The 24,612-nt window shown below is 39.7% G+C and overlaps 1 protein-coding gene across 2 annotated transcripts in view; it reads right to left on the reverse strand.

Annotated features, from left to right (window-relative positions):
• The window catches only part of ERBB4 (erb-b2 receptor tyrosine kinase 4), a gene marked incomplete at both ends in the record, with an annotated part of 1,101,913 nt that overhangs the window by 452,030 nt on the left and 625,271 nt on the right, over positions 1–24,612 (reverse strand). For both annotated transcript variants that reach the window (XM_083354418.1, XM_083354419.1), the window contains one exon: positions 19,262–19,448. In XM_083354418.1, the coding sequence (XP_083210544.1) occupies positions 19,262–19,448 (187 nt within the window). The remainder of the gene's footprint in view (positions 1–19,261; positions 19,449–24,612) is intronic.

The following is a 24,612-nucleotide window of genomic DNA, read 5'->3' on the forward strand; positions in this document are numbered from 1 at the left end:
TCCCCATCTATCCCCTTATCCAAATCATTGATGAAGATGTTGAAGAGCACTGGGCCTAAAATAGAGCACTGGGGCACCCCATTACACACTTCCCTCCATGTAGATGCAGTTCCATTGAGGACCACACGCTGAGTACGGCCTGTCAGCCAGCTATGAATCCATCTGGTGGTGATGCTGTCTGGTGGTGATGCTACTATCCAAGGGAGTACATGTAGACTACAGAAAAAGATTGTATCCTGGAGTATAGAATTTATGTTCCTTAGCAATTGGAGAAGGAAGAGAAACTGTATGGGTATTATTTCAAAACTACATGTAAGATCCAAAATAAGATTTCTCATCTCTTCTATTGCCAATTTCTGTTGCATCTTTCCTCAGATCACAGATATTTTTATATTAATGTCATTAGAAATCTTATTCATTTTTATGTGCTAAGGCGTGCAGATAGTCCTTGACTTACAGCAGTTCATTTAGTGACTGTTCAGAGTTACAACATCACTGAAAAAAGTGACATGACCATTTTTCACACTTATGACCATTGCAGCATCCCCATGGTCACGTGATCAAAATTCAGACAGTTGGCAACTGCATCATATTTAGGATGTTTGCAGTGTCCCCAGATAATGTGATTTCTTTTTGCAACCTTCTGACTAGCAAAGTCAATGGGAAAGCCAGATTCTCTTAACAACCAAGTTACTAATTTAACAAATGCAGTAATTCACTTAACAACTGTGGCAAGAAAGCTAGTAATATCAGGCAAAACTCACTTAACAAATGTCTCATTTTAAAAACATAAATTTGGGGGTCAATTGTAGTTGTAAGTCAAGGACTACCTGTACTAATTCACTCTAGGAGTGAATCTAATTCCCCCCTAATTCTTCCCCCCCCAAAAAAAAAATATATCTTCCTCTGTTATGAAAGCAACAAAGGTCTACATGGCCCATGACTGTTACTAATCAAAAACCTTGAAATATACTAAATAACATAAATTCATGAACCAAACCTTGTGATAAATCTTGATGTTTAATCCATATCAACTCTGTTGATGCTACTTAATCAGAATATAGCTGGAAAGGACCCTAGAGGTCTTCTATCCCAACCCCTTCTCAAACAGGAGACCCTATACCATTTCAAAAAAAGTGACTGTCCAGTCTCTTTTTAAACACCTCCTGTGATGAAGCACCACAACTTCTGATGGCAAGCTGTTCCACTGGTTGATTGTCTTCACTGTTAGGATGTTTTCCCTTAATTCCAGGTTTCTCCTCTCCTTGATTAGTTTCCATCCATTGTTTCTTGTCTTGCCTTCTGGTGCTTGGGAAAATAAGTTGACCCCTTCCTCTTTGCGGCAGCCCCTCAAATACTGGATTATTGCTATCATGTCCCTCCCTAGTCCTTCTTTTCTCTAGACTGGCCATACCCAATTCCTGCAATCGTTCTTCATATATACTTCCATATCTAATAAGTAAAGTCTTTATTGATTAGCCCTTGGGCCATATCAAAGTGCAAAGTTCCAGCAACAAATTGTTACTAAAATTTGATAAAAGCAATTTAAAATGGAATTTGATAAAATACAATTTAAAATGGAATTAGAATAAAATATGATTTAAAATGAAATGGTAATAAAATACAATCTAAAATGAAATTGTAATAGTGTACAAAAACTTAAGATATAGATAAAATATGATAAAATTATATTTCGGAGTCGCCCTTGCAATCTACCCCAATCAGTCCCACATATGCAGATCTCAACCGGACCATTTTGTTCAAATACTGTGCTACGTTAAACGTTAAACTGTGCTACGTTATTTTCAAGTTCTGGCCGGACATAAGGTAAGCTATTTTGATATGGGGATACCAATGGGTCATTTGTTTGGTATATAGACCAAGATACCTGTCTCTCACCCTCTTATACAGGCAACAGTCAAATAGGATGTGACCCAGGTCTTCTACCTCTGCCCTGTTCTGTACCAGCCTGCTACCGGCCCTGCAGAAAAGGCAGGGACAACCCCTTTTACAAGAAGGCAAGAGGCTGGAACTAAGCCTACCAAATTTATGGATATAAAAGCAAACAAGACACAAACCATGAAACAGGAGCTATTCAAGCGGTTGCCTTCAGCAAACCAGCCCTCCCACACATTCCCCTTTTATACAGTTCAGGGCATAGCTTCTCTCTGCCTCCTTCCGAGGTGCCCCATTGCCTTCCTCTGTTTACTGCTGATTGACTGCCTCCTGCCTCGGGCGTCCTTGAACAGGGCCAGCTGTGGGTCATCTTCATCCACGCTGTCAGGCTCACACAGCTGGGTCTGCGTCATGACCAGGTGGGAGGGGCCTGGCTGAGGGCTCTCATCAGCAAGCTCTCCAACCCCCTCAGCAAGCTCTTCAACACCCCCCTCCTCCTCTGAGTCATCCGACCCAACTGCCGAACCCACAGGCTGACCCTGAATCACAACATGCCACTCCGCAAATGCAGAGACGCTCATTGTAGGGTACAGCATGAAATCTCCCATATCTGACCATTGTGTCAAGCTGTTCGAATCTCGCTCACGTAAATATCTCCCTAAGATGTTTTGGGTCTCCTGTTTGAGAAGGGGTTGGGATAGAGTGAGTACCTGTTACTCGTCCAAGCTTCTGCCAACCTAGCAGTTTGAAAGCACGTAAAAATGCAAGTAGAAAAATAGGGATCGCTAGTCTAGTCATGCCGGCCACATGACCACGGAGACGTCCTCGGACAAGCGCTGGCTCTTCAGCTTTGAAACGGAGATGAGCACCGGCCCCTAGAGTCGGAAATGACTAGCACGCATGTGCGGGGGAACCTTTACCTTTACCTTAGATAATAATAATAATAATAATAATAATAATAATAATAATAATAATAATAATAATAATAATAATAAGGGGCTACAAATATTAGAACAACATAAAATCATACTATAAAATTCCAGTAACAACATACATAAATATATACATGAACAAATAGGCACTTGAGTCTACAGTAAGCTCCCTGAAACTAAGTAAATAGTCAATTTTCTCTTGGCTGCATTCAATGTCTCTGCATGCATGAAACCCACATGGACATACTCTTTGGACTTCTTAGATTTCATCAATATTAACAGGATAATCAAAAATGCTATGTTCACCTCAGGAAAAAATGCAACTGCTGCAGAGATAACGACTATACATTTAAATCAACTTATATAAATGCTTTAAAAATATAACATGCATGTTTTGTAGGCAAAAAAAAGATACTTGGAGGTAGAATTACCTGGAAAGGAAATTCCAGAGATTACATACAAGCAAAGAAGCCCTGACTGAACAAAAGGAGAGTGTCTCAGATGGAAATAATGAAACATTATTCCAAGTTATCTGACATTTCCATAGGGCACTGGACAATTTTCCATCTCCCAAAATATTGCAATACTCTATATTCCAATATTATTTCAGCCAAATGACTACATGTATACTTCTGAACTGAGGGATGCGGTGGCTCAGTGGGTTAGGATGCTGAGCTTGTCGATCAGATGGTCGGCAGTTTGGTGGGTCGAATCCCGAGTGCCGCGTAGCAGAGTGAGCGCCTGTTACTCGTCCCAGCTTCTGCCAACCTAGCAGTTCGAAAGCATGTAAACATGCAAGTAGAAAAATAGGGACCACTCCAGTGGGAAGGTAACAGCGTTCCGTGTGCCTTTGGCATCTAGTCATGCCGGCCACATGACCACGTCCTCGGACAAGCGCTAGCTCTCCGGCTTTGAAACGGAGATGAGCACCGGCCCCTAGAGTCGGAAACGACTAGCACGCATGTGTGGGGGAACCTTTTGTTGTGATTCAGGGTCAGTCTGTGGGTTCGGCAGTTGGGTCGGACGAATCAGAGGAGGAGGGGGGTCTTGAAGACCTTGCTGAGGGGGTTGAAGATCTTGCTGATGATAGCCCTCAGGCAGGCCCCTCCCACTTGGTCACCATGGAGACCCAGCTGTGTGAGCCTGACAGTGTGGATGAAGATGACCCACAGCTGGCCCTGTTCAAGGACGCCCGACGCAGGAGGCAGTCAAGTAGGAGTAAACAGAGGAAGGCTGTGGGGCTTCTCGGAAGGAGGCAGAGAGAGGCCTGAACTCTTTATAAAGGGAATGTTTGGGGAGGGCTGGTTTGCTGAAAGCAACCGCTCAGATAGTGGTTCAAAGCTCCTGTATCTTGGTTCGTGTCTTGTTTGTTTTTTGTAGTAATAAATTTGGCAGACGTCATTCCAGCCTCTTGCCGTTTATAAAGGGGTTGCCTTTTCTGCAGGGCCGGTAGCAGGCTGGTACAGAACACCTTTACCTTTACCTTAGATGATGATGATGATGATGATGATGATGATGATAATAATAATAATAATAATAATAATAATAATAATAATAATAATAATAATAATAATAATAATAATAATAATAATAATAATTTAATTTCTATACCGCCCTTCTCCCGAAGGACTCAGGGCAGTGTACAGGGCAATAAATACAATAGAAATACAATGTACAAAAGTTAAAAAAGAATTAAACATTGTAGCCCAATTACAGTAAAAATAATAAAATTAATATTAATATTAATATTAAAACACCTGCATGGCCTGCATTTGATCTCAGTATATTACTTGAGAAAAAAATAAAAACTACAAACACATGGCAGAAACAACATTAATTAGAACTTCCCAAAGACATTACTCAACGTTTAAATATGGGCCAGCATTTCATACTATATGTGTTAATTACTTATTCCATCTGAAAGATGCCTTTTTCAATTCTGTCCCTCACCTTTCTTTTCACCACTTTCCATCATCTATTCTCTTATTCTGGGTTATTTCTGCTGCACTAGACAGATACAGTTATTTCACTGGTAACAAAAAAAATGTGTGTGTCTTTTTTTATGGACACTGCTAAGTAATTCTATCTCCCAATTTTAAAATAATTCTATTTCTTTGTTTCTGACCTGTCTCCTTACCATTTCACCTTTCCCCATCTTATTTCACAGAAGCTTATGTGGTTAGTTGTTCAGGACCCACAAGATGTTTTGTGTTTTCCATTGCTGTAGCATGTCACAAATAATTCCTTTCTCTACTTAAGGGGGTTGGGTTTTTTCCCAATGGAAAAAAACTTTCATCCATGCTTATAAAGTAAGAAAAAAACACAGCCCTGGGATTAAGGCTATTTTTCTGTGTCCTGGAATCTTTTCACTCAATTTGATAAATAAAATAATTCAAGTGGTAAATAAAAACAGGAGAATATGGTAACAAAATAACAAATGCAACACCTGTACTATTGAAGATGCAAGTGTGCAAGAGTATTCAGTTGGATAATCCTCACATGTTCCAAACATATATTTCATTAAGGCAGAAAGTCGGAGAAGCACTGGGTATGAATTCTTACATTAGTTTGACTATTTTTATCAATAAAATGCCATTTTGATTATTTCCAGTACTCTTTTTTTGCTTCTGTGTTTTCTTAGCCAGGTACAGATATTTATATGTCCCACTTGCTGTTTTTTATATGGATGTCTTCAGAGATATATACCACAATTGCACTTGTGGTTTTAATAGTGATTAGCAAGAATACTTTACCACAAACCAGTAATAGGCAAGCAAGTAATAAAATTTCATCATGGCTGAAAAAAGAAATCAGTGTCATAAAACATAGGAGAACTGAAAACCACTTGAGACCCTTATTCTCCAGATTCATAATCTAATAAAACATAGCACAGACTTATAACAGCAAATTTTCATTAATTTTGTACACTGCTTTTAAATAATGACAATAATCCAATGTATATTAACATTTATACTTGTGCTATTTTTATTATGAACATTTTGTTTGAACGAAGAACTTAAATACAGGAGTAAAGCCACAGAAAAGCTATTTGAGATAACCGATTGAATCCACTAGAAAGAGGTAACTTTGAAAATGAATCATGTTGCTTTTCTTACACATGGAATGTTCTAATTAACAATGCTATATGCCAAAGTTTAAAATGCAGCAGTATTTTTTCTAGTTTCCCTGCCCTGGCTTTCCCTTCCCTGCCCTGCCGTGCATCTAGTGTTAAGAAATAGTGATGCATATTTAAACATAAAAACTTCATCTGACAACTAGAGTCTGAGAAGCAGGAGGCATACAAATTACCTCAAAAAATAAATAAATAAAACTGTCAGTAACAGTTATTCCCCAGAGAACTATGAAAAGACAAAGGTTTTCATACTAGTTAGCTGGACAGATGCTTATCTTATTTTTTTATAGAAAAGAAAAATGAATGCATTTGTGTTTTAGCATATTGGAGAGGGAAAAATAGTTTCAGAGAAGTCACCCCCTACAGCAATTTCAGAACATCAAATAAAAAGGCCTCCAGCTTGTTCTGCTTTGTTCATTCAGCCCCTGCCTCCTGGCACACTCTCTGTGACACAATGAAAGTGCCTCATATCACCAAGAGGTAAATAGAAATGAATTGCTGATCCCCTGTCCATCTTTATCATTCTTAAGCAATAAGTTAATTTACTGTGGAAAAGCTGTTGTCGATTCCCACAAATGTTTATAAATAAATGAGACAAATTAGTCACTAATTGATAGAGTATCCCCAAAATAATTGCTAGTTCACATTCACATTTTAGTTCACATTCATAAGAAAATATCTTTGCCTTGCAAAAAATATTCAAAAACTTTCAATTTATTCTTAACTTTAGACATCTGCTTTATACTGCTCTTCTTTAAGTTTTTTGTGTGTGATTTATTTCTGAAGTGCATACTGGCTCTGCATACCTTTTCTCCCTTTAAAACAATATCCCCATGCAAGTTCTGTGTTTTAGCATAAATTCAGAGGAACCAGGCACACTACCTGGAAGCAATGCACTTTTCAATCAATATTATTATGGTCTATAGGCCAGATAGCACAACAATAAAATACATAAATCTGTAATTATTATTAATAAAACTTTTTTAAAAAAATATATAAAGTCAATAAAATTACATAAAATATATTATTATAGTAATTATTATACAGATAGCAGTGATAATCACAAACAATTGTGCTAAACCTAAACCTTAGGTAGGACAGATACAACAAATGATAACACAAAATTGGGTAATCTGGAAACATATATCGGGATCCTAGTCAGATAGAAGTGAGAGATAAGCCATGTGCTCTCTACTGGAGTAGTTCTTTAAGATGGGATAAAGATGTGGCTGGCCTGACCCTGGGGATAACATCAGCCAAGGAATTTCGGCTGGCAGGCTTCAGGAGAAGAACCCCCTGAGATGAGACGGGTCCCCATCCTCCCGATCTTTCATAAGGAACCTGAAGACCTGGCTCTGCCAGATGGCTTGGCGACCCAATGGGGGAGCTTCATGCTTAAAAACATGAATCCCAGGTATATTCATTAAAATACAATAGACCCACTGAACTCCAGGATAGAAAAATCTTTTTAATAGCTACAACTTAGCTTTTGTCAATCCTCTGTTGACATCATCAGAAGGACCCATTTTACACATCAGTCTGTGCCAGTTTCCATATGGTCTGGCTTCTGATACAGAGGTTGTCATATGAGGAAAGGTGAAACTCCCACAAATGGCAACCTTATGCAATGGTCCTAATTCTTTAATTAACAATTGGGCGGCGGGGGGGGGGGGGGAGAGAATATGCAGAGTCTGACTTTGTAAATGCCTTCCAGCCCCTTCATGAGCAATGGCCTTAGAAGGCACCTGGATTTCCTTCTGTAAAATTGTTGTGTCTATATTTGTGTATGTATATGTGCACACTTCCTCCTCAAGATTTAATCAGGTTATGTGTCTGAGTTTATGAGTGTAGGTCAAATCATAGTGAAAATATTTGTGTTGCTTTTGTGTGTGAGACTGTTTCGACAGATGCAGTATATGTGCGGCCCCTGTGTGTGGGAAGGAATTGCTATGTGTTTTTATGCATCTGGGTATTGAGGGTGGGCTGCCTAGTCTCCCACTCTGAGCCAAGTGACTGGGAAAGAGGGAGTGGGGCTGTGGGCAGCATTCCAACCTGCTGCCCTGGGAAATTGTTTTTCACTTTTAAAGTTACTCTTTCAGGTTTTTTCCTTCACACCAGTTCTGTTTTTTGACTTATCCTGCTGATGGACAGACAGGCAGACAGAATCCTCAATCCTTTTACTCATCTAGCTTGGCTGTACAACGTGAGCAGGGCTGTAACTTCTTAAATTCTTCTTTCATTTTTCAATAGCATATTGAAATTAGAATTTTCCTCCCAATTCCCTAAAAGCAAGCCCCACTGAACCCAGTCAAGCTTTCTTCTCAGTAGACGCATAAGACCGCAGGGAGGCAAAACAAATTATTTGACCACCAGGCAGTCAAGTCATAAAACAAAGACATTTTAACAAAAACACAAAGCAAAACCAAGACATAACCCAAATCACAGCAAATATAATTTATAATGAGATGATTTCACAGTCATCAAGGAAGCATCACAAATGGGCTAAAATTATTTTTGAAGTCACAAATATATGTGTATGTTTAGAAATTTGATTTGTTAACATTAGACAAATAATTGGTACATTCTAACTTTTTTTAATCTATGTCCTGTAGATGTGTTGAACTATCCTCCCACAGCCAGAATGAATCCATTCCTGAAGCTTCTTGTGCATCTCACATTCCCTAGGCCTGCTGACTTAGAAACAATTGCTCCATATTAACAATGTTGTACAAAAGTTCTGGAGTGATTGGATGAAATGACAGACAGAGAGGAAGCTCAACATAATCCTCACATAATAATCATGAAATATTCTGGCTCAAGATCAAGGCTTTTAAGGTGAGCTGGGCTTGCCTGCTGGGTATTGGAGGTATATGTCATCTGTCCAGATCTGTAATTTTTCAGAAGCTGAAGGAGAAAAAAGCTGGAACTTTCTATTATGGTTGGCACACTTTTGCTTTTGCAAGCTTTGGACAATAGACTGAGCTGAGGACAGGTTCTAGACTTAAAGTAAACACTTTGGTTAACAGGATGCCAGAGCCAGCAGTACATAACTCATAATATTAAATCCATCCCTCTGATAATTAATAGCACAGTTTTAAAACTAATTAGAGATGAACAGTGTGTGCCTTCCTCTGGAAATGATTCAAACCAAACCCACTATCTCTACATTTTGAAAGTCCTTTATTAGAAATGTATAAAGGTATATCTCTCTGTCCCTCCCAGTTTTTTCACACTTTCAGAGTCATGCCCAGCTGTATTGAGTCCCAGCAGTTAGTCAGGCTTGTGTATCCTAGATACAGATGTGGGCTGCTTGATCACTAAGATACAACTGTTATTTTCAAATGTTTAGCTCATTATTTTGCCTCACTGGTAAAAATTCAGGTGGCCACAACCTTCCCATGCCTGGATTTATGGAATTAGTTCTTTTATTCCAGTCTGCAAAATGCTTTTAAGCGCTGCAGAATAGGGACAGGGGATGAAGCAGCTGAATTGTCATAAGCAGCTTCCTAGAATGTACCATTTCTTCCTTGCTTCTTCAATTCTTATCATGATTGCCTGTCAATGTTCTGGGATCCCTAGCTCATATTTTCCCTCACTGTAATATGTCTTACTTAAGTAGGTCTGGTAGCCTTATGTAAATAAGGGGTTACTATTTCTGGTAATATTTAATAGTTTTTTTATAATGTTTGTTAATTGGGATTAGATTTGGATTATTAAAGAGAAGGATGAGGGGGATTTAGATTAAATGGAAAGAGGGATTATATACTTTGTTAGGTATTTCTATTACTTTTTACTGATCTTTGTCAATTAATAAGGAGAGGTGAAGGTTTAGAGATGAGTTAATAGAAAATGGGGTGAAGCATAGAATAAAGATGTACTTTGTTGTATTTTAAAATACAGTGATAAATTGTTAATATTGAATATTGTATACTTGCTGTTGACGAAGGGGAAAGATTTGTTAACATTACTTTTGAGGAGTATTTTTTCTATATATATTTTTTCCAAAATGTATTATATTCTTATATTAGGTTTATATGTTTAGTATAATTCTTAATAAAATTATTGGGGGGGAAAACCTGGCCTCATTGCCACAGATGCACCTTTGCAGCTTGAAACTGAATCACTGCATTGCCTACTGTAATAAACACAAGGCAAGTTCTTTAACTAAATCTAGATAGCCATTGCTTAATGGCTGCCCTGTCTAGTGACCATTTGAAGTTACGAATGATGCTGAAAAAGTACCTATGACTGGTTCTCACACTTATGACTATTGCATGCCCATGGTCACATGATTGAGATTAAGACACTTTGTAACTGGTAGACATAGTCCCAGTATCACACAATCATATGCTTGCCATTTGTGCACATCACAGCTTTCAGCAGGGAACTCGTAAATCATGGCCCCAGGAAGTCTCATTTAACAATCAAAGTGGAAGTGAGGTTGTAAGTCCATCACAGGTACGCAATGTCTTTTTTTAACTATAGTGTTACTTAGTGAAAGTGTTGCCAGTCCCAACTGTGACTATTAAGCAACAACTGCCTGTACATATTTTCCCAGAATCATGCTGAAATTATGAAGGATAGCACCACATTCATAGAAATTGATTGTTTGCTTTAGAAAAGAATTGATTGATAGGTGCTGCATGAACCCACCTATATTCTCCAAAGCTCCCCCTTTCCGTTGCATCCTAGTCAGGGTGCAGTCCTAATTTAACTGCATACACACAGAGAGAGAGACACACACACTTGAAATCAGTAAAAATAAAAACGATGAACTCCGGGATACAGTATAAGAAAAAAGCCTTCTTTATTGCTGAGCTTTCGTCAACTAGCTGTTGACATCATCAGAGCAAGGGCTGAATGATAAGGGAGCCAATACATACACATATGGTAGTTATAACGGTCAAGCTGTGGAATGTGGGTGTGACATGTTTGTGACACGCTCACTCGCATATAACCATGGTGGTTATATGTTATATGTCTACATCTGGGATTCCAGTTTTTAAATTTATCAAACACACACATACATGTGTGTTTGTGTGTGTGTAAATTTTTTTTTGGATTGCTAACAAAGAATTAAGGGAGACTGATATGCATTTCAAACTTATTTGTTCTCATCAGTCAGCCATACCCTGATGAGAACAAATAAGTTTGAAATGCATATCAGTCTCCCTTAATTCTTTGTTAGCATTCCCCCCCCCAAAATTACACAAATATGAGCTGTCACTACTGTGACTACTGCCTGTGGATGGTCTTGGGTTAGGCTGAAACAGGAAATAAAGATTTGTTCCATGTTTGGGGCCTAGCAGGGTAATCTAAATACTTAACAAACATTTCTCACACACACACACACACACAAACATACATACATACATACATACATACATACATACATACATATATATATATATATATATATATATATATATATATGTTAAATGCTTGTTAACTATTTAGATTACCTTGCTAGGCCCCAAACATGGGACAAATCTTTATTTCCTGTTTCAGCCTAACCGAAGGCCATCGACAGGCAGTAGTCACAACAGTGACAGCTCATATTTGTGTAAATTTTAGATTGCTAACAAAGAATATATATATATTCCCTGATAAGATTAAAAATACGAATCCCAGGCATGTTAAAAGAACACTGGGATGGAATAAGAAAAACTAAAACAGTTTTTATTGTTAAAAGATCAAGCTTTTGTTGGCTAACTGCCAACGTCGTCAGGATGGAAATGCTGGGGTGGGCAGATCACGTTTATACTTTTGGTGTCTGCACTCTGCTTATGGAGTGCGTCACCGATCTGTTTGTTGAGGTTGGCCGTATTTCTTTGAGTTGTCACGCATCTGTTTTGGGGGGATGTAGTTGTCTCTGGGTATCTGTTGTCAAAAGTGAATTGCTGATAGTTCCATGTGTTGTAGCCATAGCTCTAGTCATTGCCCATGTTCTCATACCAGAGGTCCTAAATGGTTGTTGCTCTTCTTCCCTGTGTTCTACATTGCAGGGTGGTTGTGTGTTGGTGCAATCTTATTTTGATACAATGAGGCACTCTGTGAATACTTGTGCTGTTTGCCTTCATATCACGTATGTTGTTCCGCTTTCCAATTCCTTAGTGCCTGGTATGCAGTGGGGAGGTCTATGTGCCGGTTGATAGAGGAGTGGTTTGAAAACCAAGCTTCCTTAAACAAGTGGCTGCCTTTAGTGTTGTCACTGGCAATAGCCTCGGTCCCTGTTAGATTAAAGACGTGGTTATGTGTAGCGATGTTTGCCCACACCTGTGAATATTGTTCCTGTCTTCTAATAGCAAGCTTGTGTTCATGCACCCTAGTCCTCAGTAGTTTTCCCGTCACCCCAATGTAATTGCAATTGCAATTCTGGCATGACATCTTATACATGACCGAGGATTTTTCTTCATTGGGGAGTAGATCTTTAGGGCGCATGACACAAGCTCGTAAAGTCCAATCAGGTCTGTGGGCAACACCGACCTTGTGAGGGACTAGTATGCGCACTGTGGCCTTGGATACACCGTGGATATAAGGCAGTGTTATCTGTGATGTTAAGGTGTTTTCACATTGATGGCGGGTAGGTTCATCAGGCCTGCTGTGTTGTCTAATGAAGTTAGATGGGTACCCGTTGTTTCTGCAGACATGATAAAGGTGGCGTCTTTCTTCCCTTTTTGCCTTATTCATGCTGCAATGCATGTCTATATGTCTAAAGAGGGTCCTAGTACAGCTGGCCTTATGGGTTGTGGGGTGATTAATTTCATAATGAAGTATCCTGTCCGTATGGGTGGATTTACGGTAGACTGATGTGTGTAATGAGCCATCAGGTTGACGTCTAACCAACACATCTAAAAAGGCCAAAGCCTCATTGGTCTCTTCTTCCGCAGTGAAGTGGATATCAGGATAGGTGAAATTGAGCTTCCTCATCAGCCTGTCCTTGTCCTGCCTTTTGACGATCACAAAGGTGTCGTCCACGTATCTCACCCAAAACTTGGGGCGATACGTGGACATCACCGAGGTCTCTAACTGTTGCAGGACTGCCTCTGCAATGACACCAGAGATGGGGGACCCCATAGGGGTACCCTTCACCTGTTCATAAATGGTGCCTTGAAACGTAAAAAAACGTTTTCAGGCATAGGGACGTAAGCTGAAGCAGATCTTTGTTGCTAAGTGAATCTTGATGCTGTCCCGCTCCCTGCTGTTGCAAGTGGTCCCCAATTACTGCAAGTGCTAGGTCTTGTGGAACTGAGGTGAATAGGGAGGTGACATCATAGGAAACCATGATCTCCCCCTCCTCTATGCTGACAGATCTAACTTTCTCTAAAAATTCACTAGAGGAGTTCACAGTGGTATCATTGTTCATTACTAGATATCTTAACCTGCCATATAGCCATTTGGCCAGCCCCGAGGTTGGAGTTCCCCTAAATGACACAAAGGGTCTTAGGGGAGCTCCTTCCTTATGGATCTTGGGGAGTCCATAAAATCTGGCAGTAGGCACATCTTTGGGGCGCATAGTTCTTAAAGCTTCCTCCCCTATTTTCCCTTGCCATTTTAATCTATCCAGTACCTTGGAAATTTGGTTCCTGAGGGTTGTCATAGGGTCTTTTTTGACAGTCCGGTAGGTGCTGGTATCATTGAGCAGTGTGAGGGCTTTGTGGATATAATCAGGTCGGTCCATTACAACCGCTGCTCTGCCTTTGTCAGCTGGGAGGATGACTATGGATGTGTCATCCTGTAATTGCTTTAGGGCTTCTTTTTCAGTAACTGATAATGTTTGGCAGCGTCTATGAGTCATAAGTAGGCTTGTGATGCGGTGCCTGATAGAGCCCCTGGTCTCTTCATTAATATTCACTTGTTGGATAGCTGATTCAAAGGCTGCCACAAAGTCCACAGTGTGCACATCCGTTAGGTTGTAACCTGCATCACGTTGTAACAATTCGAATTGTTTGTAAGAAAGCGTCTTAGATGATAAATTGTGTACCAAACCATTGTTAGAACCAAGGTTGCTTACTGCATGCAGGCGCTGCATTTTGCAATGCAGGACCTCAGTCCTGAGTTGCTTGGTCTTTTCTGTAGCTTCGCTAATATGGCAAGCAAGAAGCTGGTAATGCTGGCGTGCAAGGATTTGTATGTATATGTATATGTATATGTATATGTATATGTATATGTATATGTATATGTATATGTATACATGTGTGTGTGTGTGTGTGTGTATGTATATATATAAAGATTATACCCAAAATGTTCATTCATTTCCTTCCATTTGTCAGAAGTCTTTAAAAAAAGAAGACTGTTACACTTAAAATCTCAGATAGGATGCAGAATGTTTACATCTAAGTATTCCTTTAGTGACCAAGGTTTCTGAATGTGAATTTGTTTTTCATTTATATATTTATCTCTCTGTGTCTCTCTGCTATATTTGGGCTATGAAAATCCAAGTAGTCAAAGAGTCAGAGGTTTTTGATCATCTGGATTGGTTCAGTTCAGGTATAGTAGCCCTAATCTCTGTAGAAATCACTTTGGCCTCCATTTCAATTAAAGTTGAAATTAAACTGAAATTGTCACAGGATAGCTCTTCTATTCTAGCTTCTTAAAATCAGGAAGCTTGGACAGTAAGAACAAGGCAGACAGATGGTGAAGAAACTAACAAAAAGGAGAGAAAAGTTTATTTTCAGATAACTCAGAACAATAACATAAACTGAAAAATGTCACTGGCAGAAATTCTGAAATATCCTGAGAAGTGGGGGGAGGGGGTTTGAGGGTGGGAGATCTGTTAGGCCAGAAAAAAGAAAAAAACAACCCTCAAGGAATTAGAAAGGAGAGTTCAAGTCTCTATTAATAGTATTCAGAGTGTGAAGGAAGTTCCTCCAAGGCTTGGCCCAGCTTTATTTAGAACAGGAAACTCTTTGCTAGGATTACAGAAGCTTAATCAAAGATATTAAATCTTGAAACCCATAAGATTTAGCAATAACTGAGCAGCATTACTTATTCTCATATGCATAATTTATAGGAACTGGTCTCTGCTTTAATATTCTTCTTTGCTTGTAAGAAAATATGGGACACCTCCTAAGTGAATATGGCATTAGTGAGTTATATTATAATGGAGATCTTTCATCATTTGAATAAGAACTAGACCACATAAGCAGGGCAGGGGAGGTGGTTGCCCTGTGCAGTCAACCTTTTTCCAAGACATTTCCAGTTCTGTTTTTACAAGGTCATTTATAATGAAGAAGCAGGGGAATCAGATACAGGAAGTGTTTTACTCAGAGGAGGCTTTTGCACATTCTGAAAATACTGCTTTCAAGGCACACTGAGCAATGCCACTAGAGACCTCCTAACACTGACTCAACTAAGAAAAAACACAGCATAATTTATTGCACTTTCACTGAGTTTGTGCTTTGTCTGTAGAGTAAGAATATCATCTGATTAATATTTATTTAACCAAATAATCCTTTGAATTCTAATCAACAGCCCAAGGTTGCAATCCTATGGTCTCAGGGTAGAGAGAGAAAGTCAGGAACATCCTACTTCAAATATTACTTCCATCTCAACATAGGGCTGAAATCATAACAACATGCCTATTCCAACATCACTGTTAAACAGACAGACAGACAGACAGGGTCAAGAGAGACTGTGAATTGAAAAAAAATATATTTTGGGCTCTCTAAATCAAAAGCCTTAGTGGCAATATATATAGGACATCTAGCCATTTTAATAAATACTTACATTTAACACTTAAAAAAATTAAGTATTAAAAATACCGTACTTAATACACATCAACTGAAACTTTTTTCTCAACCATATTATTTCTAGCAAGTATTTCAGAAAAATCAATCTGAATAGAGCTTGAAGGGACCTTGGAAGTCTCCTATTCCAACCCCCTGCTCAAGCAGGAGACCCTATACAATTTCAGACAAGTGACTGTCCACTCTCATCTTAAAAAACATTGGTTTTCATCCATTGTTTCTTGTCCTGCCCTCTGGTACTCTGGAGAATAAGTTGTCCCCCTCCCCCAGTGGCAACCGCTCAAATACTGGAATACTGCTATCATGTCCCACCTAGTTCTTCTTTTCTCTAGACTAGTCAAACCCAAATCCTGCAGCTGTTCTGCAAATTTGATTACTTTCCCTTCTATTCCCTGAGTTGAAGTCATTTATGAAGATATTGAAGAGTACTGGGTCTAAGATGGAACCTGGTAGTACCCCACTGCTTACTTCTCTCCATGCACATGTAGTACCATTAAAGACTACTTGTTGGGTACGGTTTGTCAGCCAGTTACAAATCCATTTGGTGGTAATGCTGTCTATCCCACATTTTTCTAGCTTACTAAGAAGTACCAGTAGGTTGTGGTCTACTATGTTGAATGCCTTGCTGAAGTCTAAGCAAACTAGGTCCACAGCATTTTGCTGATCTACTAATTTAGTCACTTTGAATCAGCATATATTAATAAAACAAAATGGTAAAAAGCATCTCAGACAGATGGTTATCTGGACTGTTCTTGAGCACATCCATCACCTCTGGACTACTACTGGTTACACTGTTGAAATGCTCTTAATGTTAAGATTGTTCTTTTCCCTAACACATAGTTGAAATCTGACTCCAGTAATTTACAAACATTATTTCAAGCTTGTTGTTTGGGGGGAAAAAAAGCCAGGTTGCCACCTTCTTCTATGTGACAGCTTCAGATATGTGAATAATATCACCGTATCACCCCTTGGTTTTTCTCTTATCAAAGCTAAACATTTTCAGCTCCTTCAGTGTGTCTTTGTAGGAATTTGTTTCTAGTCTTATTTTATCTCTGATGCCCTTCTGTTAACATCATATATTTTCTGTGAATTCTTTTCAAATTATGTGCTAAAAAGACGGCACAATGCTTGAATGGAATAATTACTTCCTCTGATTTGGAAACCTTCTGCTGATGCAACCAAAAACAATGTGTTTGTTTATAGCCAGATCATACTTACATTACTGACATATTCAATTAATAATCAATGCCTATAATACTCAAATTTCTTTTTCACAAAGATTGTTACCCAGTCAAGTATTCAGCATTTTATACCGAAACATTGATAAGAATTCTTGAGTATGATTATCAAATAGGTTATCAGTCCATTTAATTGTCAGGCCATGTAATTCATATCTGATTAGCTTGCTAATTAGGTTGGCATGGGATGTCTTATCAAATACTTTGCTGAAATGAGAAAGTATACAATATTTCTGAAATGTACTGAGGAAGACATCCAGTCAGAACATGAGATAAGGTTTGTCTGGCAATATTTGTTCTTTAGAAATTTATGCTGCTTTTTATTATCACCAAATTGTTTTCACAATACTTACAAATGATGAAATCGTTTATAATCTTCCTGGGTTTTAATTACAAATTGACTACAGTAATCTGTATCTGAAAATTCCCCCATTTCCCCTTGTGTTCATAGGGAAGTTTATCCTTCTCCAGTCATGGTCATCTATTTTCCAAGATATAAGCATTCAGCCAAACCATAAGCAATCTATTTAGCCCCAGAAAAGCAATTTATCTGGCCCAAGTGACTTTGCTTGTTAAAAACAGTATTCTCTGACTATGTTTTCTATGAGTTTCAAGCTGCAGTCTTGTACCTTCCTGAGGTTCACAGTTATCTATTGGACTACATGATGTATTTTGAAGACTGAATCCAAACAGAAGTTAAGTAAGTAGTCTAATCCTTTTCGTTCCTCTGCTTGTACCTTTTCTTGTTTAGTCAGACATTCTCTACCTCTCACCCCCCACTCCCAAATATGTTTAAGAGGTCAGCTAGATCAGCATGTGATTGCACTTGCAAATAGCTCACTTGTTTTGGGATAATTTTATTTTCAATGCTAAAGCTGGGTCACACAGCTAATTAGTAACTCCCTGGAGTGCCATTTAAAGCCTAAACATCTCAAGGTATAACAGAAAGGCACATTGGTCAGATGTTGGTGGGCATGTCCATCTCATGTTAAATTATGGCTCTGGAGACTGCATTTTAAAAATGGTTCCATGCCTTTCAATGCAATCTATACTGTCAACACAGAATCACTATGTTTGCTACCGATGTAATTTGCAACAATGAGCTTACAAGGGTTCCAAAGGGCAAAACATTTCTTCAGATAAACTAATGCCCTATTTTATGTGCCTTCTTCATTCTCAGCACTGAATTACTTGCTACTATTTCTAAGTGATGAGGAGAAAGCAGCCCTATTAGTTTGTGTTTTCAAAATTGAAACTAGGTGGTAGCTTTAATAAAGTATTCTAGTATTATAAAGAGAGAAAGAATGACAGTTTCATTGTTGGAAAGCTAACATTGATACCTGTTACTTCTACAAGATATTTATCCTTTAAAAGTTGTCATTTGTCTTGAAGCCCATCTGTTAAATAAGCAGAACACAGCAGCTGTTCACAAGTTCTAAATAAGATACCATGTAGAAGTATATGTGTGTATGGTAACTGATTATTTCAGACATCTGCCAATCTGGTCCTACATGCAATCAGTTCCATTTAGGTTCCATGCCTTTAATGGTATCAATTTCCAAGTGAGTCAAAAATATTGACCATTTGTTTAGAACATATCTAGATGAGAGGCTTTGTGGCATTGCTGTGTTGATACAGGTTATGCCAAGCATGTAGCAGATAACTTATATTGCAGCTGTTTACAATATCAGTAATAAATATGGTAAAAAATGTGGGTAAGGGAAACTGATAACCTCCAGATGTTATTAAACTATCATTTCCAGGAGTACTGAATCACAATCCATGATCACAGATGCTTAGAGACATAGTTGGGCAATTTCTAGAGTGGCACAGATTCTTCACCACTGATAAAAATATTTACATATAGGATAAACAACTGACATTGTCAAATTACAACCTGTCAGGTTGACTCAGCCTTCCATCCTTCCGAGGTAGGTAAAATGAGGACCCAGACTGTTGGGGGCAATTAAGCTGACTTTGTAATAATGCCGCTTGGGGTGTGTGTGAAAGCCCTAATAAGCAGGCATATACATAGAATGAAGGCTACTGCTAAGCTTGTAAGCCGCCCTGAGTCTTCGGAGAAGGGCGGGATATAAATGGAATTAAAATAAAATAAATAAAATTATCATTGAGGAATCAGATGCTTTAGCACAAAAGGAGAACACATGATATTTATGCTTATTTATTCTGTTCCCTTTTGTTTTGTTTTATAGATCAAAACAGACCAGTCCTTTGATATTATTTCCAAAATCTGCAAACTACTGGTCAACAGGATCAAGCTATTCTCTCATAATCTGTTCATTTCCCCCTTACCAGTCAAGTTCTTCAGCCCAAGCTGCCTCAGTCCAAAACCCCCGTCTTTTTTGTAATTGAGGAAGATGGCCAGTGCAGAGCGATCTTCATACAGTTTTGTTCCACGAATGATCCGCAGGTTTTCCAAAGGAAGGTATTCAAATTGATTCAGAGCTACCAAGACATAGCCAGTCACTTCTCTGATAGACTGCAAAAAACAAACAGAGATTTGATTATATACTAAAGTATTCCCAACTCACTCATCAATTTTCAATTTACAAAGTTTCTCAAACAATATACACAAATCACTTATTTATTCTCATTTAAAAGTGGATGAAATTTATAAAAGTCCACCTATCACAAGCAACTCATAAAGTCAGCATTCACTTCATTCTTAAAAGCAAAGAAGAAACACAACTTCAGAAAAGGCTGTGACTCACATTGTCTCCTGTGTACAGTACTTCAGATGATGGGAGGACACAAAGCAACCCTCCAAATCAAAGGTAGAAATACATTTTTAATAAATAATTTTGTATTGCTCACATAATTATACATGACATTATTTGGCACTTTGGTACCACTTCAAGGAATAACTGCAGAGTAATATCAAGTACAGACACAACATGCATAAATAATGCACATAGCATTCATGTGCATCCATATTTTCAGATCTTTATTCCAAAATAAAAGGTAAGACATTTTTTGCTTAAGGCACAATTAAACTGCTCAATTCTTCACTATTAACTACTAACCCAAAATTTGCTTCCAAAGATGGTAAACAATTTATAGAGTGGGGGCTACAAAATAAATTTTGTAAAACCTCCTTCCCATGACTGAAACTGTTTGATCATACTCTACTAGAATCTTGTCACAATGTGTGGTCTGACATACTTATTTCTTGGGGTGGAGAGGAAATTTTTTTACACATATTCATTATTGGTATGGCGCAGGAAGGAGGAGTTTTCTTCTGTTCACAGAAATAGTTTATGGAGGCCTACTTGTGTCCAGAAGCCCCTTTGCAGGAGTCAAGTACAGCAGCCTCTATTGTGTGGCAATCACCTTCAATGAGGTGAATCTGCTCACAACAGAACCAGGCCTAGTGCCTGATCACAATTCTGGTGAATCTGGCACAGGTGTATTAGTAGGCTAGCAAGGATAATGTGGAACCCATCTTGGCACAAGAAAGTTCTACCCAGGCAACTTCTGGCTCAAAACCCAGGCAGTAAGAGCTATGGGCATGCTAATGCATCCATAATACATTCCTGGATTCTTTCAACTAAGAGCAGTGATGGGAGACTGGTAGATTCCAGCATAGTGCCAAACATTCTTGGGGCACCCATTTGTACACCCATTCATTTCAATAGCAGATAAAAAAGTGATCAATTTGGAGAAAACAACTAGGATGATAATAAAGAGGACTTGTCTTAATACCAGGAAGTAAAAAGATCAATGTTCTACTTTCTCTCACACACACACACATGCACACATTGGGGTACTGCTTTTGGGAAAAGAGCAAGAAGGAGTTTTCCCAGAAGAAAAGCTTCAACTTCTTTGTCCTGTAGCCCAGAGCTCCAACAAAATTTGCAATTGGTAGATGTTGCATCAGGAGAACAACCTTTTTCCTACTTCAGTGAGAGACACATTCTCCTGCTGGCCAAATGTGCCAGAAATGCTGCTACTGTGCTTTCATGCAGCTGCCTGCTCCACAAAGAAAATCCAATAGATATAGACTATAAAGATATAGGAAGGGCATTCCGCTGTCTTTCCCTGCACTCTATTGTTGGATGCAGAGTGAGAAAAGATGGGCTGTCAGCAAATGCATCTGGCCAGTGGGCAAGCAAGGAGTTGAAGGTGCCTCTGCTGTTAGGAAGGTAGATATGATAAATATTGTGGCCACTCTTAGTAGTCCCAACAATGATCGAACTTTAGGGGGGCAAGCCTAATTTGGCTGGACTGTTGCCAGTATATATTCTCTTTACCTGGACAAACCAATAATAACTTGTACAGGTAGAGTGAGAATGAGTGTAATTGCCCCCTTAAATTTGGTCACAATAAGCCAGGAGGGTGCAACCCATAGTATGAGAACCTCACTCAAGGAGATAGGGCTTCCAATGATTTGATTGGTTAAATCTTATTTTAAATACTATTGCTGCCAAACATCATTAGAAGAGAGGCTTTACTCTTCCATCTTGAGAATTTCAAGAACTAGAACATGCAATTAGAACAACAGAGATCTTGCTATAATTGTATTCATTATACTTTTCCTCTTTAAGAAAAGCTTTGGAATACAATTCTGAAATGCTTTCTGAGGAATAAATATAATTGGACACTGTGAGTATTATTTCTGAGTAAATAGGTATTGGATTTGCTCTTGGGTTGGTTTTTTTTATAAAAATGTTATGTTGATCATATCACATACAATCTCTTATTTTCAATTTACATTCCTGGATTTACCTTATTTTTACACAGTATACATGTGCTGGACAGAATGGTTGATCCTGACAGAAGTACAAAGATACTATACGTAAGTAAAGTCTGCCTGCCATGTCATTATTCATCCCATTCTGTTTTGCTAACTTTCTTTATTACTTCTACTTTCATATTACATGGGTAGTCTATGTACAAATCTTTTGTAACCATTGATCAGCTTTATAATATTTCAGAAATACACTTCAGTTCATTGACAGTATACTAAAATTCACTGCCATTAAATAATAATTCAGTAGCAGAAAAGGGGATCATAAACAGGAAGCCATTTCTAACAAGTAACAAGTAAACACTTGGTGGAAGAAAGATGATTTCACTGACTTCCTAATAAGATTGATGTAATATATGTGAGTTAAACACTGTTAAACTTAAAGAAATGCAAGTGACAGCTTTTTGACAGCTGACAGCTCCACACGCGGCTACCGCTGACAGCTCCACACGCGGCTACCGCTGACAGCTGAAACTGACAGCTGTGCACGCAGTCCATGCGGCAGGAGAATCTGCAAGCGAGGATTGGCCAGAGGCTCGCTGGCACCACTATATAAGGGGGTTCAAAACATACTTGTTTGTTCCTGTAGAGGCAATAAACAGCTGATGATCATACCTAAGCCTGCTCTCCTCTTTACCGGGAACCCTCCGCAGACATTACATCTGGCGACAAAGGTGGTACTGCTTCACAGAGTTTTCTAAGAGCAAAGTCACGAGCTGAAAGTCACAGAGCTAAGTCACTAGGGGGAAACTCATTCTCGTAATAACTGTGAAGCAGTATTCTCCTGGACAGTATGGCAGCAGTAGGACAGATCAAAGAATTTGACCTCAAATACCCAGAATGGTGGGAATCGTACCTGGGACAGGTCAAAGCCTACCTCCTGTTCAATAGAATCACTGAAGAACGTATGAAGGCAGCGGCTCTACTTTGCCTCAGTGGGTCGGCTGTATACGATGTCGCCGCCGGACTCTGTAACCCGGACCCAGTCAACACCGTTCCCTATGCGGAACTGACCAACATGCTGACAAAGCACTTCGTACCTGCCCAATCAGAGCTCTACTGGAGACTACGATTCGCCCAGAGAACCCAACATTCTGGGGAACCTGCGACCGACTTCGTTGTGGCCGTTAGACATGCCGCACGCTGGTGCCACTTCCCAGACCTGGAAGATAGGATCCGGGACCAGATTGTCCTCGGACTCCTGGACATGCGGCTCCAAAGGAAAATAGTTGCCAATCCAACTATGAGCCTCACGGAGGTAGTGAGCGAAATCCGGGCATAAGAAGCTACCCACGAAGAACACCAAGATGACCCCACCAGCGGGCTCAACAGGTCAGTTCACCAATGCCCTTCAGCCAACAGTGAGGAGGAAGCCACGGAGCCCGACAATGAAGTTAATGCACTTTAACAATGATACATGAAGCCTCAATCGCAGCAGAATGACAGAAGAGGCCCTAACAGACCACAGAACCCCCGCACAACAAATTCCGGGCAAAGATGTGCCAGCTGCGGAGCACCTCACTCTAGGGCATCCTGCAAATTCAGGAACGCCAGATGCCACGAGTGCGGCAAGACAGGGCACATTCGCACTGTCTGCTGCAGCAGGAACCGCGGTACCATCAACGACCTGGACTCATCCCTGCCAGGTACGACTAACCCCATTCCCTCATACATAGAGCCCCCGAAGCCCTTGGTACAGACTACAAACTGGCTTGGGAGACATGACAGCCATTTAAACATCCACCAATTGCTAAGGCCCAAGATTAAAATCAGGGTCCAATTACAGGGAATTCCCTGTGACATGGAGGTGGATTCAGGGTCCACTATCTCCATAATATCGATGGACACCTTCAGAACCATCTGTGGCCTCAGCAAAAAGAGGATTCCCCTAAAGCCCACCCTTATGAAACTGGCTGACTTCCAGCAAGCCCCAATTAGCATAAGGGGAATAGCTACGTTAAATGTTAAATATAAAAAATTCCAGGGACCCCTTGAAATCTTAGTCACCCAGGGAAAGGGGGCTAGCCTGATAGGGCTTAACTGGTTCAGGGCTTTGGGTATTTGGTTAGGCGGAGTTCATCACATACAGGCCAAAAGCCTCGAATCCGTCTGCACACAGTTTGCAGATGTATTTGAGGCTTCCTGGGAAAATACACAGGGGCTCCAATCTCCCTAAAACTCAAACCTGAAATCATCCCTGTTAGAATCAAAGCCAGAAGGGTTCCATTCGCCCTCAAAAAGAAAATTGAGGATGAACTGGAACGCCTGGTTAAACTTGGGGTCCTAGAGCCCGTGGAGGGAGGAACCTGGGAGACCCTTATTTTCACCCCCGTGAAACCTAACGGGGACGTACGCATTTGCGCTGATTATAAAGCCACCCTCAACTGGGCCTTAAACCCCCATGCTTACCCTGTTCCTGCAGTGAAGCACGTCCTCTCAGCTATTCAGTCCGGCGCCATCTTCTGCAAGCTAGATCTCACGCATGCCTACTTGCAACTTCCAGTTACTAGGGAAACGGCGGATGCGCAGACAATAGTCACACACTGCAGGGCTTTCAAAGTTCACAGACTCCAGTTTGGCATTTCTGCCACGCCTGGGATTTTCCAGGAAATCATGGAGCGAACTTTGAAAGGCATCCCAGGGGTGTGTCCATACTTCGATGACATCCTTATCGCAGGTGAAAATGAAGAGAAGCTGGCAGATAGATTAGAATCAGTGCTGGCCAGATTTAGAGCCACAGGGTTAAAACTAAAAAAAGAGAAATGTTCAATTGGGGTACAGTCCACTGAATTCCTTGGATTCAGGATAGATGCTCAGGGGATTCACCCCACCGAATCGAAAGTCAGAGCTATAAAAAAGGCACCTGCACCAAAAAATAAACAGAGCTGCAAGCCTT

Source organism: Vipera ursinii, assembly GCF_947247035.1.
Source record: "Vipera ursinii genome assembly, chromosome: 1".
NCBI lineage: Eukaryota > Metazoa > Chordata > Lepidosauria > Squamata > Viperidae > Vipera > Vipera ursinii.